This window comes from Cornus florida, unplaced genomic scaffold, assembly GCF_030987335.1.
Source record: "Cornus florida cultivar Cherokee Brave unplaced genomic scaffold, ASM3098733v1 CherokeeBrave_3.0.0_Hap2_Chr05, whole genome shotgun sequence".
Lineage (NCBI taxonomy): Eukaryota > Viridiplantae > Streptophyta > Magnoliopsida > Cornales > Cornaceae > Cornus > Cornus florida.
This window is the reverse complement of record NW_026775575.1, coordinates 97,814,782-97,828,528: the sequence shown is the minus strand read 5'-3', so window position 1 is coordinate 97,828,528 and position 13,747 is coordinate 97,814,782. Positions and strand designations below refer to the sequence as shown.

The 13,747-nt window shown below is 37.4% G+C and overlaps 2 protein-coding genes and 1 long non-coding RNA gene across 3 annotated transcripts; 1 reads left to right on the top strand and 2 right to left on the bottom strand.

Annotated features, from left to right (window-relative positions):
* Nucleotides 1–1,162: 1,162 nt before the first annotated feature.
* On the bottom strand, nucleotides 1,163–3,641 carry LOC132307843 (subtilisin-like protease 4). Its single transcript, XM_059805711.1, has one exon. The coding sequence runs from the start codon at nucleotides 3,452–3,454 to the stop codon at nucleotides 1,163–1,165; it is 2,292 nt and encodes a 763-aa protein (XP_059661694.1). The 5' UTR covers nucleotides 3,455–3,641.
* A 3,274-nt stretch (nucleotides 3,642–6,915) lies between these two features.
* On the top strand, nucleotides 6,916–13,431 carry LOC132307842 (uncharacterized). The gene is made up of 2 exons (XR_009482326.1): nucleotides 6,916–7,089; nucleotides 13,141–13,431. It is a non-coding gene; the product is annotated as an uncharacterized LOC132307842 (long non-coding RNA).
* LOC132307841 (subtilisin-like protease 4) lies at nucleotides 9,074–11,527 on the bottom strand. Its single transcript, XM_059805709.1, has one exon. It carries the CDS (start codon nucleotides 11,363–11,365, stop codon nucleotides 9,074–9,076), a length of 2,292 nt encoding a protein of 763 aa, XP_059661692.1. The 5' UTR covers nucleotides 11,366–11,527.
* Nucleotides 13,432–13,747: the final 316 nt, after the last annotated feature.

Sequence of the window (13,747 nt, the reverse complement as noted above, 5' to 3'; positions counted from 1 at the left end):
GTCAAGACCTTAAGTCACATTCTTTTTGCTCTAAATAAGACATTGTTAGTTCTTGAAGTAAGTGGTTAAAATTTGATTTCATTTTTTAGTAGAGAAATCTTGAAACAAATAAGACATTGTTAGTTCTTGAAGTGAGTGGTTAAAATTTGATTTCAGTAGAAATCTTGAAACAGAACTTATCCAACCAAATAAGCAAACGAAGTTTGGTGCTTCGAAGCGTAAATGGTGATTTCTATGGTTTTAGCTAGTTTACAAACACATGTTGTTTGATATGTACTTAAATGGTGTGGATATTTTCAGTTACGAAGTTAGTATGAAAGTTTGGGAAAGAGTTTAAGTTCCTAGCTGAACTCTCACACACACGAAACAAAAAACAAAAAGAAGAAGAAGAAGAAGACATATGAACAAATTCACTTGCATTGCCTTAAACCATGTCGTACCTCATTCTAATTCATGGTTGTGGTATATCTCTTCTCAAAGAATACAATTCTTAGACTTGAAACTTGAATTGCATAATAGAACCCTTTACTCTCTCTCTCTCTCCCCTAATTGAACCCAAGGCTCTGATATGTCAAAGTGCACTGTGTCCCAAGTAAACCTAGAAGGGAGGGGTGAATAGGTCTTATGGAATCCTATCTGTCAATAACAACTTTTTGAATTTTAATTTGTCTTCTAGGCTTGGTTATTTGAATACAAACATAGAGAGCTTTAGAACAAATCATGATGAGTTAAGTCAAGGTAAAAAGTGAAAGTAAAAAATTGTCATCATATACCTTTTTGATATTTGAAGCCGTGAAATGACAAAAAATTGTTATACAATGCAACATATATATTTTTTGTTCTAACTAGTGTGGACATCCCCTTTAAAGTAGAATTTAATCTATCAAAGTTCCCAAACGTCCATGTGATCAATTCACATAATTTTTCTGTTGTTTTCATTCATTCAAGACTTCAATTCAGACAAATAGTTATACAAGACAAGGCTTGCACTTCAGACAGTTCACATTACACAATCACGATGTCAATGTATTTTTTTTTGGTTTGCCACTTTGCCAGAACCTCTGCCACCTTTTCTTTACTCCAACTAAGCACAGATTGGGCTTCTTTTTTGGTTTAGGAAATTTATGTTTACTTCTTTTCCAGAACCTCTGGCATCTTTTCATTATGCCAGCTTAACAGAGATTGGGCTTCTAACAACGTTCTTAGAAGACACCCATTTTAGAAAACCTTGAGTAAAGGGGGTCTTTCTACTAGCATTTGATTTGCTAAATGTCACTTGATATGTCATCTGCTGGTTCACCTTGGAGAAGTCAAGTTTATCGGGCTTGACACTCACATCAACGCCAGGTGGTGGGATAATCTCAACAGTGTAGGATGAAGTAGCCTCACCAACATTTGTCACAGTCCTCGTGTATGTCTGATCACTAGGTCCAAGTGCAATAGAAAATGAAGGATAATTTAGCTGTGCTTCAGGTATGCTCGACTCTTTGGCACACTCCACTAAACGGCTCGCGATTATCCCCACCTCTCGGTCTGTGTAACCCAAACCACATAAGTAAGATATGTAATCATCAGGTTTGATGTCATATACAAGTCCTGGATTATTTGCTTTTGATGGGTTTACATGACCTGCACCAGTGGCTAAGATGTCAGCTGGAAGCAAAGTTTGATCAACAATGGGTTTGTTATCAAGGTTTAGCTGATCCGCAGTGGTCATGATCGCAGACTTGATGGCAGCTGGCGACCAATGACGGTGTGCACTTTTGAGCAATGCTGCAATGCCACTGAGATGAGGACATGACATTGAGGTGCCAGAAATTACATTAAATGTTGATTCTGTATTGGTATTGTTTAAAAGAGGGAATGGCCATGCAGCTAGAATGCTCACACCAGGACCAATGATGTCCGGTTTCAAAATGCCTGGGCTTGCCAAGCTGGGACCTCTCGACGAGAAGGAAGAAACCATGGGAGCATAATCTACTCCAATGGCAGTTCCTTTAAACAAGATTGTAGCTGTAGGCATTGAAGTTGAATTTATATAGGCTTTGATCTTCAGTCCTGCAGCATAACTCACATGTGCAGCAGGAAGAACATGGGCATCGGCTAACGTACTAAAGCCATCAGGCTCCTCATTCATGAGAATCATGGCGGCACCACCAGCGTCCTTCACTGTTTGGCCTTTGTCAATTCTTGCTATTCCCCCACCTCTCTCGCACAAGACTACCTTTCCTTTTACATCATTACTATCAAGCGATCCAGGGCTGCACGATGCAGCATATGAATCGCCATTCATGCCAGCATAAACCAGAGCCAATAATGTTGGTGGGAAATCGCTCGGCTGGAACAAGGACTCGCCATCAAATTCTTCCCTGTTTCCTAACTTTGCTGTTGCTCCGATGACTCTATCAAGAGTGCTTGCTCCTACGGTTAGAATCCACGGTGCCTCATTTGATAGACTGCTATTGACAGGGCCCGAGTTTCCTGCTGAACAGCTTACAAATATTCCATTTTGAATTGCTGCAAATGCACCTATTGCAATGTTGTCATCAGAAAACATAATTGAACCTCCACCGAGAGAGAGCGAGAGTACATCAACACCATCATCAATAGCAGCGTCAAGCCCTGCTAAAATATCGATATCTGCACAATCTGGTCCAAAGCACACTTTGTAAATTGCCAAATGAGCATAAGGCGCCATCCCAACTGCTGTGCCATTGGCATTTCCTAGTACATCAGCATTCTTGACAAAGCCTCCCGCAGCTGTGCTTGCTGTATGGGTCCCATGTCCATCATCATCAAGTGGTGGCTCAGCATACACTCGCATGTTGCCCTTGGCTGCAATGTTGAATGACCTTGCACCAATGAGTTTATTGTTACAGTAGGATGCCTTGAACTCACACTTCCCCTTCCATTTAGCAGGAGGTGGCGGCATTCCATCACCACTAAAAGAGGGATGGCTAGGCAGTACCCCAGTATCCAGCACTCCAATAATTACACCCTTCCCAAAATTTGATTCTTTCCAGAACCCCATTTCCTGATGCAATCCCAAGAAGTGGGGTGTATGTGTTGTCTGCAACTGGACCATCCTCCCAGGACTTGCTGAAAGAAACCCATCCTTCTTTTTCATTGCTTCCACTTCCTCCTCATTCAGTCTTGCTGCAAAACCGCTGATCACATGTCGGTATGAATAAATCAACCGTTGTTGATTCTCTGAGGCTGCAGCGCCAAAAGGCAGAAATGACTGATGGTAGCTCTTTAGCTCCTCAGATTGAGCGGAAACTTTTCCGTCTGGCTGCTTTACATGGATGATGTAAGTTTGTAACTTGCTATTATCTGTTATTTCAACTGCAGATGGAAATTCACTTCCCTTGGCAGACTGAGGAGACAAGTTAAACATAAAGACGAGAGTGAGGAGTGGGATGATAGCCATGTTTGGTAATGATTTACACTTCATCAAGAAGCAGGAGGGAAGCTATGTGGAGTTCTTTGTGCTTTTGTAATTGGTAGTTGCACCAAGATATATATGAAGGGGGGTTATGTTGGAAAGATGGCCGGCGTCTCCATGTCATTTTATGCAAGTGTTTTGATTGAAGTGTAGCTAAAAAAAGCATAATGGTATGGTCCATCAGGATTTGTTTAAATTGAAGCCACACTCTTCAGACGGCAATGGCCATATTCTAATGGATTGTTTAAAGGATGATGTATTGTTAATTGTCCTCCTGTTCTTGTCTGAGAGTCTATATAATAAAATGATCAATTTGACTGATGATATCATGTGCAATAATCTTCATTTGGCCATCCTTTTTGTGGATTTTGTGTTTGTATTGAGATGTAACATGTTGTGATTGGTAATAAAGTGGCAATATCAGCAGTCATTGTTTTTGTGTTTGTATTGAGATGTAGCATTTTGTGATTGGTAATAAAGTGGCAATATCAGCAGTCATTGTTACTAATAGCAGTAAACTTACCATGTTAAGTTTTGAATACAGACCACATCCTTAAAAGGTTTAAAATATATGGAGTCTGGTATTCCTCTCCACCCAAATGTAGTGACTTATAAGCACTAGTAGTAGTAATTAACCAGTAGCCAGCAGAGTCCTGTAATGTTCACTTGGCATTTTAGAGTTTTGCTCTTGAGGTTTGATTGCTTGGATAGAACTATTAGGGCATTGATCCACCCAAAGAGTCTCAAATTCTGCAAGTAACAGGACAATTCAAGAAGATTGGGTACTAAATTAAGAGTTTCAATTTGTGTTAATTCTACAAAAAAAAAAAAAAAAGAAAGAAAAAGAAAAAAAAAAGGCAGCTTTCTAAATAAACATCCTTGTATATCCTTTGAACCTAATTATGTGGTGCGAATCAATGTTGCTCCTTGAAGGTCTAATGGTGTTGATGCTTCCTTGACGGAGAAGGGTTTTATGAAAGGAAAATGATTTAGAGTCCAGGTAATGGAATAGATTCAAAAGGATCACAATGAGTGGGGACGTGACCCTTATCAGTTCGACTTTCTAACTCCCTATCAACACCGTTCATAGAATTTTAACACTGTTCATGGGATCCTTTCTTGAAACAAAGAGGAATTCCGTCCGAATGTATCTCCATCATAGAAGGGAGAGAACTAACAGGCCATTTCAAGTGGCCATTTTACAAAGAAGACCAATAGGCAACCAACAATCAGACCATAATTAGTGTTTTGATAAAAAATAATTAAAATTTGTTTTTCCATATATTAATTAACACATAGACCACTTAATTTGGGAAGAAGTTGAAATTATTAGCAATCATAACTCATAAGGCATAATTTTTTTTTTTTTTTTTTTTTTTAATGATGCTCACACACACATACCTTTATTGAGACTTGAACCCCTGACTTCCCTTTAGAAAGTAAAGATCTAATACTGCTAGGCATAATTTCCTTGTCAAAAAGTAATAAATTATAAAGTCTTAAATTTTAATCATAAACAACAAAATTTGTCAAACCCTTTTATCCCACAAATAATCTAATAAGTAAAATTTGAGTGGATTAAACAAAATGTAGACAAGTTAGCCAAATATTAAGTAAGTTAAAAGCAAAATTTTATAAGATGGTTATTTCTTACAATGTGGAGCAGAATATTGATGATTAACAAAGAAACAAGAATAATGAGACATTGAGAATGAGGAGATGAATGAGTTGGAAACTAGGAAGTCTTGGAGTGTATTTTGGAAGTAGAATTAAGAGTTAGGGTCATGTACAATGTAGACTTGTTGATGTACCAGCAATAAATAAAATATTTGTCTACACGTTTAGTAAGAAACAAAGAGAATAAAAAATTGGAGACATAGACTTGTAAAAAAAAGTAATACAAAATAGAATTTATGTGTCCAATACCATTAAATGGAATAAACTTGAGGGTGAATATGATTTAGTGATGACACTTGTTAGTTAATATTGTTGCTAATTGCTTTCTAAAATGAAAAATTATAAATTAAAGGTTAGTTAATTGGGGAAAATAAATTGTTGCGAATTGTTTATTCATAAGATAATGGAATTAAAAATTGTAAACTTTTTACTGTAGACTGAGATGGACCTAGAACTTTAGGTAAGGAGGGAGAAAGGTTGAAATTTTGTAATAATTTAAGGAAGTTAACAATATTTTAGGAGTATATATTAAAAAAAAAAAAGAAAAAATAGCATGGTATATTAATAAAAAGTTAAAAATTCAGAGGGGGAGGGGGAATTGTCCCCCTCACTTGCTGTAGACAAAAATGGCTTAATTCTTGTGTTACTTGAGAGAAAAATGCTGACGACATTTGTTATTGACTAATAATTTAATAAAAGTTAACTATTTAAACAGTATTAAGGACAACTTTTCCTAAACTTTCAACAAAAATTTAATCATAATTGATTACACCTAAGCACATCATTTCTGACGAATTATTTTCTTCACAACAAAATTGTCTTCTTATTATAATGGTTAATTAAGCAAAAAAACAATCATAATTTGGTACAGCCAAGCACATCAATTCCGACAATTTATTGCCATCACAACAAAATCTAAATTATAAGCAAACTAAAATGATATTAAACACGTTTCATATCTAATTTCATTCTATCCAAAAAACACCAAATTCCTTGATCTTTAAAATTGCAATTTAGAAATGATACACAAATTATGAGTGAACTATACATATATATTTTTTACCTGACAAGGAGGGAGAGGGGAGGATGGGGTGAGTCGAATATGAATTTTCACACGACTTAAGGGAATGCCTTTACCCAATTGCACTTCTCAACTCACCCTATAAGCAAACTAAATTAAATTCGAATATTTTCACACCCAATTGGACCACATTTAAATCAAATTTTTACCTATGTCCAAACCATCAAATTCCCCGGCCCGACAGATTGCAATAAGATTACACCTTTAAACTCCATACTTAAATCTCAAAGGAAGATAAAAGGATCATGAAATTAAAAGCCTTAACGCAATGATAAAGTTGCTTTATTGTGACCTTAAAATTACGGTACCAAACTCGCAATGGTTAATTGAATAAAAGCAACACAAGGCTTCAAAAGAAATACGAGTAATATTAAGAAGGAAAAGTAATAAAAATAAAATGCTATTTTGTTGCGGGAAGAATATGAAATTTTACAGCAAAATTCACTTTCTCAATAAGAGAAATTTTTTGAGTTGTCTACATCAAACCAACCCCCAAGTCACCACATTTGCAAAATCCAACTTGAACCATGGGTGTAGAATGGTAATTTCAATCAAGGGGTGACTTTCAAATAAAAAGTTGATGTTCAAGGTTTCAAGCTAAGTCTGGCCCAAACAACATTGGATTGGGTCCCAGTTATCAAAATAAAAACATTGGACAATGGCTCATTCTCTTCTAAACCCAACTCAAGCCCGTCCTGTTGGGCCTGTTCAAAGTCTTCTTCTATAATTCCGCGTGTGCGACATATATATATATATGCACACACATATATTAGTAGTAATTTGGTACAGTAATGGAAAAACGGTGGTGGGGTTTCTTATAAGATAAGTGGCACTGCAGACTAACGAATATCGAAGCTAGAGGATCATCCGCAAGCCCAAGGAAAACGTAAGTGCCCTGGTATTATAATTATTCTTACTTTTATTTTGGGAAAATTTACCCAGAAAGTTTTTAACTGAAAATGAGACTATAATTCTTCCTTCTCTGGGATTAAAACTTTAATTTATTTGGGTAGTTTTCTTTCTGATGCATTGGATTTAGATTTTGTAGCTTTATGTAAACTGTTATGCATCTCACATGGTAACCATTAGCATATTCTTATTAGAAATTGAGAAAAAATAAATAATAAAAAAGTAAAAAAAGAGGAATTTTTTTTTAGCATGACCCACAAATACAAATTACAATGTGAACTTCTGTGAGCTTTCCGGTCGATTATGTGAGATTAGATTCCTAAAGTCGTTGCAAGTCATAGGATTAGGTACTTTGCTCCAAATTCCAATGAATAAGCTTTTTTTAACGTGGAATTAGAGTCTTGGAATTGAAATTGGTGAATTGGCGTTTTTAAATTGAAATGAGTGAAATTGAAGAAAAATTTAGTTTAAAATTACATCAAAAATTTCTTCAATTCTACAAATTCCAATTCCAATGCTGCAATTCCATGTAGCCGTAACGACACTTGATCAAAGTTATGAGCTCAATTTATGCTAGAAGGACCAATTTTGGTAATAATGTGATAATCTGGGGTGTGCATGGTTTCCTTTCCCACCCAAAATTATGCCAAGTGAATGGGAGAGCTTGTTAGAAGATAAGGGCACCCTCATTGTAATCAAGCGATTTGAATACTATGGGGATGACCACATTGAATTTGGATTTGCTGTTCGCGTTGTTTTTGCTTTTATCATCCTTCAAATGCCTTCTTCAAATTTTAGATAAATATTTCTAACTACTAGAATTTGAAATTAGGAGTTGCTTTCCAGGATTCATCATGCCAATAAAACTCTTATGACCTTAACTAACATTCTTTTTGCCCTAAATAAGACATTGTTATTTCTTGAAGTGAGTGGTAAACATTGGATTTCAATAAAGAAATCTTGGAACAGAACTTATCCAATCATTAACAGACAAGTTTGGTGCTTTGAAGCGAAGGTGGTGGTTTCTATTGTTTTAGCTAGTTTACAAAGATATGTTTTCTATATGTGCTTAAATGTTGTGAATATTTTCAGTTATGCAGTTAGTATGAAAGTTTGGGAAGGAGTTTAAGTTCCTAGCTGAACACGCAAAAAAGAGAGAGACATATACAAAAATTCATTCGCATTGCCTTAGACCATGTCCTACCTCATTCTAATTCATGGTTGTTGATATATATTTCCTAAAAGTATACAACTCTTGGACTTGAAAATTGAATTGCATAATAGAAACCTCTCTCTCTCTCTCTCTCTCTCTCTCTCTCTCTCTCAATAGAATCCCTGGCTCTGATACGTTAAATTGCACTGTGTGACTGTGTCCCAAGTACACCAAGAGGGGAGGGCTGAATAGGTCTTTCGGAACCCTATTTTTCAATAACAAAATTTAATTTGTTTTCTATGCTTGGGTATTTGAATCCAAACATGGAGAGCTTTACAACAAATCATGACAAGTTAAGTCAAGGTAAAAAGTGAAAGTAAAAATTTGTCTATCATTTACCTTTTTTGATATTTGCAGCCATGAAATGACAAAAAATTGATACATAATGCAACATAGATAATTTTTTGTTCTAAATATTGTGAACATCCCTTTTTCAATTGATTTTCATTTATCAAAGTTAGCAAACGTCCATGTGATCTATTTGCGCAATTTTTTGTTGTTTTCATTCATTCAAGGCTCCAATTCAGACAATTAGTTATTCAAGACAGTGTATGCAATTCAGACAACAGTTCGCATTACACAATCATGATGTCAAAGTAAATATTTTTGGTCTCGGAAATTTAAAAACTACTTGTTTGCCAGAATCTCTGCCACCTTTTCTTTACTCCAACTAAGCACAGATTGGGCTTCTTTTTTGGTTTAGGAAACTTAAGTTTACTTCTTTCCCAGAACCTCTGGCACCTTTTCATTATGCCAGCTTAACAGAGATTGGGCTTCTAACAAAGTGCTTAGCAGACACCCATTTTAGAAATCCTTGAGTAAAGGGGGTCTTTATTCTAGCATTTGATTTGCTAAATGTCACTTGATATGTCATCTTCTGGTTCACCTCGTTGAAGTCGAGTTTATCGGGCTTGACACTCACATCAACGCCAGGTGGTGGAATAATCTCAACAGTGTAGGATGATGTAGCCTCGCCAACATTTGTCACTGTCCTCATGTATGTCTGATCACTAGGTCCAAGTGCAATAGAAAATGAAGGATAATTTAGCTGTGCTTCGGGTATGCTTGACTCTTTGGCACACTTCACTGTACGGTGTGCGATTACCCCCACCTCTTGGTCTGTGTAACCCAAACCACATAAGTAAGGTATGTAATCATCAGGTTTGATGTCATATATGAGCCCTGGATTATTGGCTCTTGATGGGTTTACATGACCTGCACCAGTGGCTAAGACGTCAGCTGGAAGCATAGTTTGATCGACAATGGCTTTGTTGTCAAGGTTTAGCAGATCAGTAGTGGTCATGATCGCAGACTTAATGGCTGCTGGCGACCAATATGGGTGTGCACTTTTGAGCAATGCCGCAATGCCACTGAGATGAGGACATGACATTGAGGTGCCCGAAATTACGTTAAATGTTGATTTTGTATTGGTATTGTTTTCAAGAGGGAATGGCCATGCAGCTAGAATGCTCACACCAGGACCGATAATGTCCGGTTTCAAAATGCCTGGGCTTGCCAAGCTAGGACCTCTTGACGAGAAGGAAGTAACACTAGGAGCATAATCTACTCCAATGACAGTTCCTTTAAACAAGATTGTAGCTGTAGGCATTGAAGTTGAGTTTATATAGGCTTTGATCTTCAGTCCTGCAGCAAAACTCAGATGCGTCGCAGGAAGAACATGGGCGTCGGCTTCCGTACTAAAGCCATCAGGCTCCTCATTCATGAGAATCATGGCGGCACCACCGGCGTCCTTCACTGTTTGGCCTTTGGCAATTCTTGCTATCCCGCCACCTCTCTCACACAAGACTACCTTTCCTTTCACATCAGTGTTATTAAACGATCCAGGACCGCACAATGCAGCATCTGAATTGCCATTCATGCCAGCATAAACCAGAGGCAATAATGTTGGTGGGAAATCGCTTGGTTGGAACAAGGACTCACCATCAAATTCTTCCCCGTTTCCTAACATTGTTGTGGTTCTGATGACTCTATCAAGAGTGCTCGCTCCAACAGTTAGAATCCATGGTGCCTCATTTGATAGACTGCTATTGAAAGGGCCAAAGTTTCCTGCTGCACAGCTTACAAATATTCCTTTTTGAATTGCTGCAAATCCACCTACTGCAATGTTGTCCTCAAAAAATGGAACTGAATCTCCACCGAGAGAGATCGAGAGCACATCAACACCATCATCAATAGCAGCATCAAGCCCTGCTAAAATATCGACATCCGCACAATCTGGTCCAAAGCACACTTTGTAAATTGCCAAATGAGCATAAGGCGCCATCCCGACTGCTGTGCCATTGGCATTTCCTAGTGCATCAGCATTCTTGACAAAGCCTCCTGCAGCTGTGCTTGCTGTATGGGTCCCATGCCCATCATCATCAAGTGGTGGCTCAGCTTGCACTCGCGTGTTGGCCTTGGCTGCAATATCAAATGACTTTGCACCAATAAGTTTATTGTTGCAATATGATGCATTGAACTCACACTTCCCCTTCCATTTAGCAGGAGGTGATGGCATTCCATCACCACTAAAAGAGGGGTGGCTAGGCAGTACCCCAGTGTCCAGCACTCCAATTATTACACCCTTCCCAAAATTTGATTCTTTCCAGAACCCCATTTCCTGGTGCAATCCCAAGAAGGCGGGTGTATGTGTTGTCTGCAACCGTACCATCCTCCCAGGACTTGCTGAAACAAATCCATCCTTCTTTTTCATTGCTTCCACTTCCTCCTCATTCAGTCTTGCAGCGAAACCGCTGATCACATGTCGGTATGAATAAATCAACCGTTGTTGATTGTCTGAGGCTGCAGTACCAAAAGGCAGAAATGACTGATGGTAGCTCTTTAGCTCGTCAGATAGGGTGGAAACTTTTCCCTCTTGTTGCTTTACGTGGATGATGTAAGTTTGTAATTTGCTAACCTCATTTATTTCAACTGTAGATGGAAATTCACTTCCCTTGGCAGACTGAGGAGATAAATTAAACATAAAAATGAGAGTGAGGAGTGGGATGATAGCCATGTTTGGTAATGATTTACACTTCATCAAGAAAAAGGCGGGAAGCTATGTGGAGTTCCTTTTGCTTTTGTATTTGGTAGTTGCACCAAGATATATAAAGGGGGGTTATGTTGGAAAGATGGCCGGCATCTCCATGTGATTTTATGCAAAGTGTTAATTGAAGTGTTGTTAAAAAAGCATAATGGTATGGCCTTGAGGATTTGTTTAAATTGATGCCGTATACTCTTAAGACGGCAATGGCCATATGTTAATGGATATTTTAAAGGATGATGTATTTTAAATTGTTCTTCTGTTCTTGTCTGTTTCTATATAATAAGATGACCAATTTGACTGATGATATGACCAAAACCAGGAGCATTTTGCCGATCGTTTTTGTGGATTTTGTGCTTGTACTGAGATGTAGCATGCTGTGATTGGTAATAAAGTGGCAATATCAGCAGTGATTGTTACTGGTAGAGGTAAAAGATCAAAATGGTTAAATACCCTTTTTGAGTTTCTTTCATCTTTTGAACTGTCATCAATTTTCCCCTGGATTCGACATCTGGTATGGAGACAACCACTACTCCACACAGTAGGACCCTAATATTACATGCTACATCAGGAAAGGTCAGGATTATATACCCAGCCGAGCAACAGGAATTGACTTAGTCCTGCACCTGTAATTAGGAAACTATGTTGAGTTATTTAGAGAACTTTTGACTAATATCCAATATACCATATTTTTCTGATTTTTCTTTCGAATAGTGATTTTCTTCTAATTGAAATTCCTTATCCATATGTCGATGACATGATTTTTACTTGGAGATGTTTGGTTGCATGCCATTTAACGTTCACATGGAAGATTTTAACGGTTGCATCAAATAGCTCAGGCAACAATGTTTTGCTGGCGTGTTCCTTTCTGGTAACAGTTGCATAGATGGAAAATTTTCCAGAACTTGAAGTGAATTTTGTCATTGGCATGGTTTTATGGACTCACACCATCCCCTCAAGTGCTTCACCAAGATGACATAAGAGTCAAAAGTTCATCTTTGGATGTCCAATTTTGTGCACTGTTTGTAGATTTAGACATAAAAATTAATATATAGGTTCATCTTTGGATGTCCAATTTTGAGGGTTTTGAGTTGTGGAGTGCATAAGGAACAACTTGTATTGGGGGCTCTCATTCTGGACGCTTGGAGGGCTACGGCTCTTTGTATTTGGTGATGCATTTGGCTCGAGAGAAATCGGCGTTATTTCAATGGAATGGAGAAGCTTATTTCTATGCTTAAGTTATCCATTATTTTCACTCTTTTTTGTTGGGTTTCACAGAGATTATAGATTTGTTGAGGAGATTATTGTTTTTTTGGCCCTCTTTGAAGGCTTGAGGCGCTCCTTAGCCTTTTGTTTTGTTTTTGGGTTTCGCTCCCCTTTTAAGCGCATTCTTAATAAAATTTTACTTATCAAAACAAAAACAAAAAGAAAAGGGGCAACTTGTATTGGGAAGTTCTACCAATCCGTACAAGCTTGTTTGGGTTTGGAGTTAATTTGTACTTCAATCCTTTGAACAGGACTCGAGGTCTGGTAACTTATTTGGCGAAGAAAGTATTGGAAGCTCTTTTGGCTAGTGTGAACTTTCAGTCAAGATGGTCCCTATTAACTGCTTGTAATTTTTCTCTTTGAAGGAAATGGTTCTATGAATTTCAACCTAAAACGGACAGTTGAACTATTGTTGCTGCCATGTGAATTATGGAAGTTCTTTGTGAAATTTGCTTCTAGGACTGTTGCAGGCGCGATTGTTTAATTGGATTTTAACAAATTTTCAGGTTAAGATGCTTGTGAAAGACTTTAATCTCTCCGTTGCAGAACAATGTTATTCTTGGATGGAAAAAAATGGTTCTTCCCACAAGACGGCACTACCCTGTAAATAGAAGAGGTCTTATTGGAAGTTTTGAAGGACGGCTTGTTTTCTTATTTTTAAATTAACACTTGGAAATGTCTGCTAGCTTAATCTATTCAGTAAATAACACAATTAATTGTAAACAAAATATTACTCTCATACTGGTGTAGGTGTCTTTTGAGACTAGAAGAATGTCTGCTGTCATATTTTAAACATAGCTTAAAAGAATTAATCAATTTTGTAATCCTCTGTAGCCAAGTGGCTTGTCCTTGCCCCCTCAAAGGTCTTAATGCTATGTTTGGCGGCACCAAATCTGCATCTTGGATTTGGGATTGGAGAAAATTTGATATAAATTTTGAACTAATCTTCTTCCAATCCCAAATTCAAGGCGCTGATTCAGTGCTTTCACACATAGTATTAGGGATTTTATGGTGTTTTGGATTTCATAGCAGCTTAAGGAGTTAGGGTGAGAATTTAACACTAATACAAAAATGAAAAAAAAAAAAAATGAATGGTAAATTGGAGGGAGAAGG

Bases quoted from the DNA above. Each gene is read 5' to 3' on its own strand.
- LOC132307843 (XM_059805711.1), bottom strand. From the start codon at position 3,454: ATGAAGTGTAAATCATTACCAAACATGGCTATCATCCCACTCCTCACT.
- LOC132307841 (XM_059805709.1), bottom strand. From the start codon at position 11,365: ATGAAGTGTAAATCATTACCAAACATGGCTATCATCCCACTCCTCACT.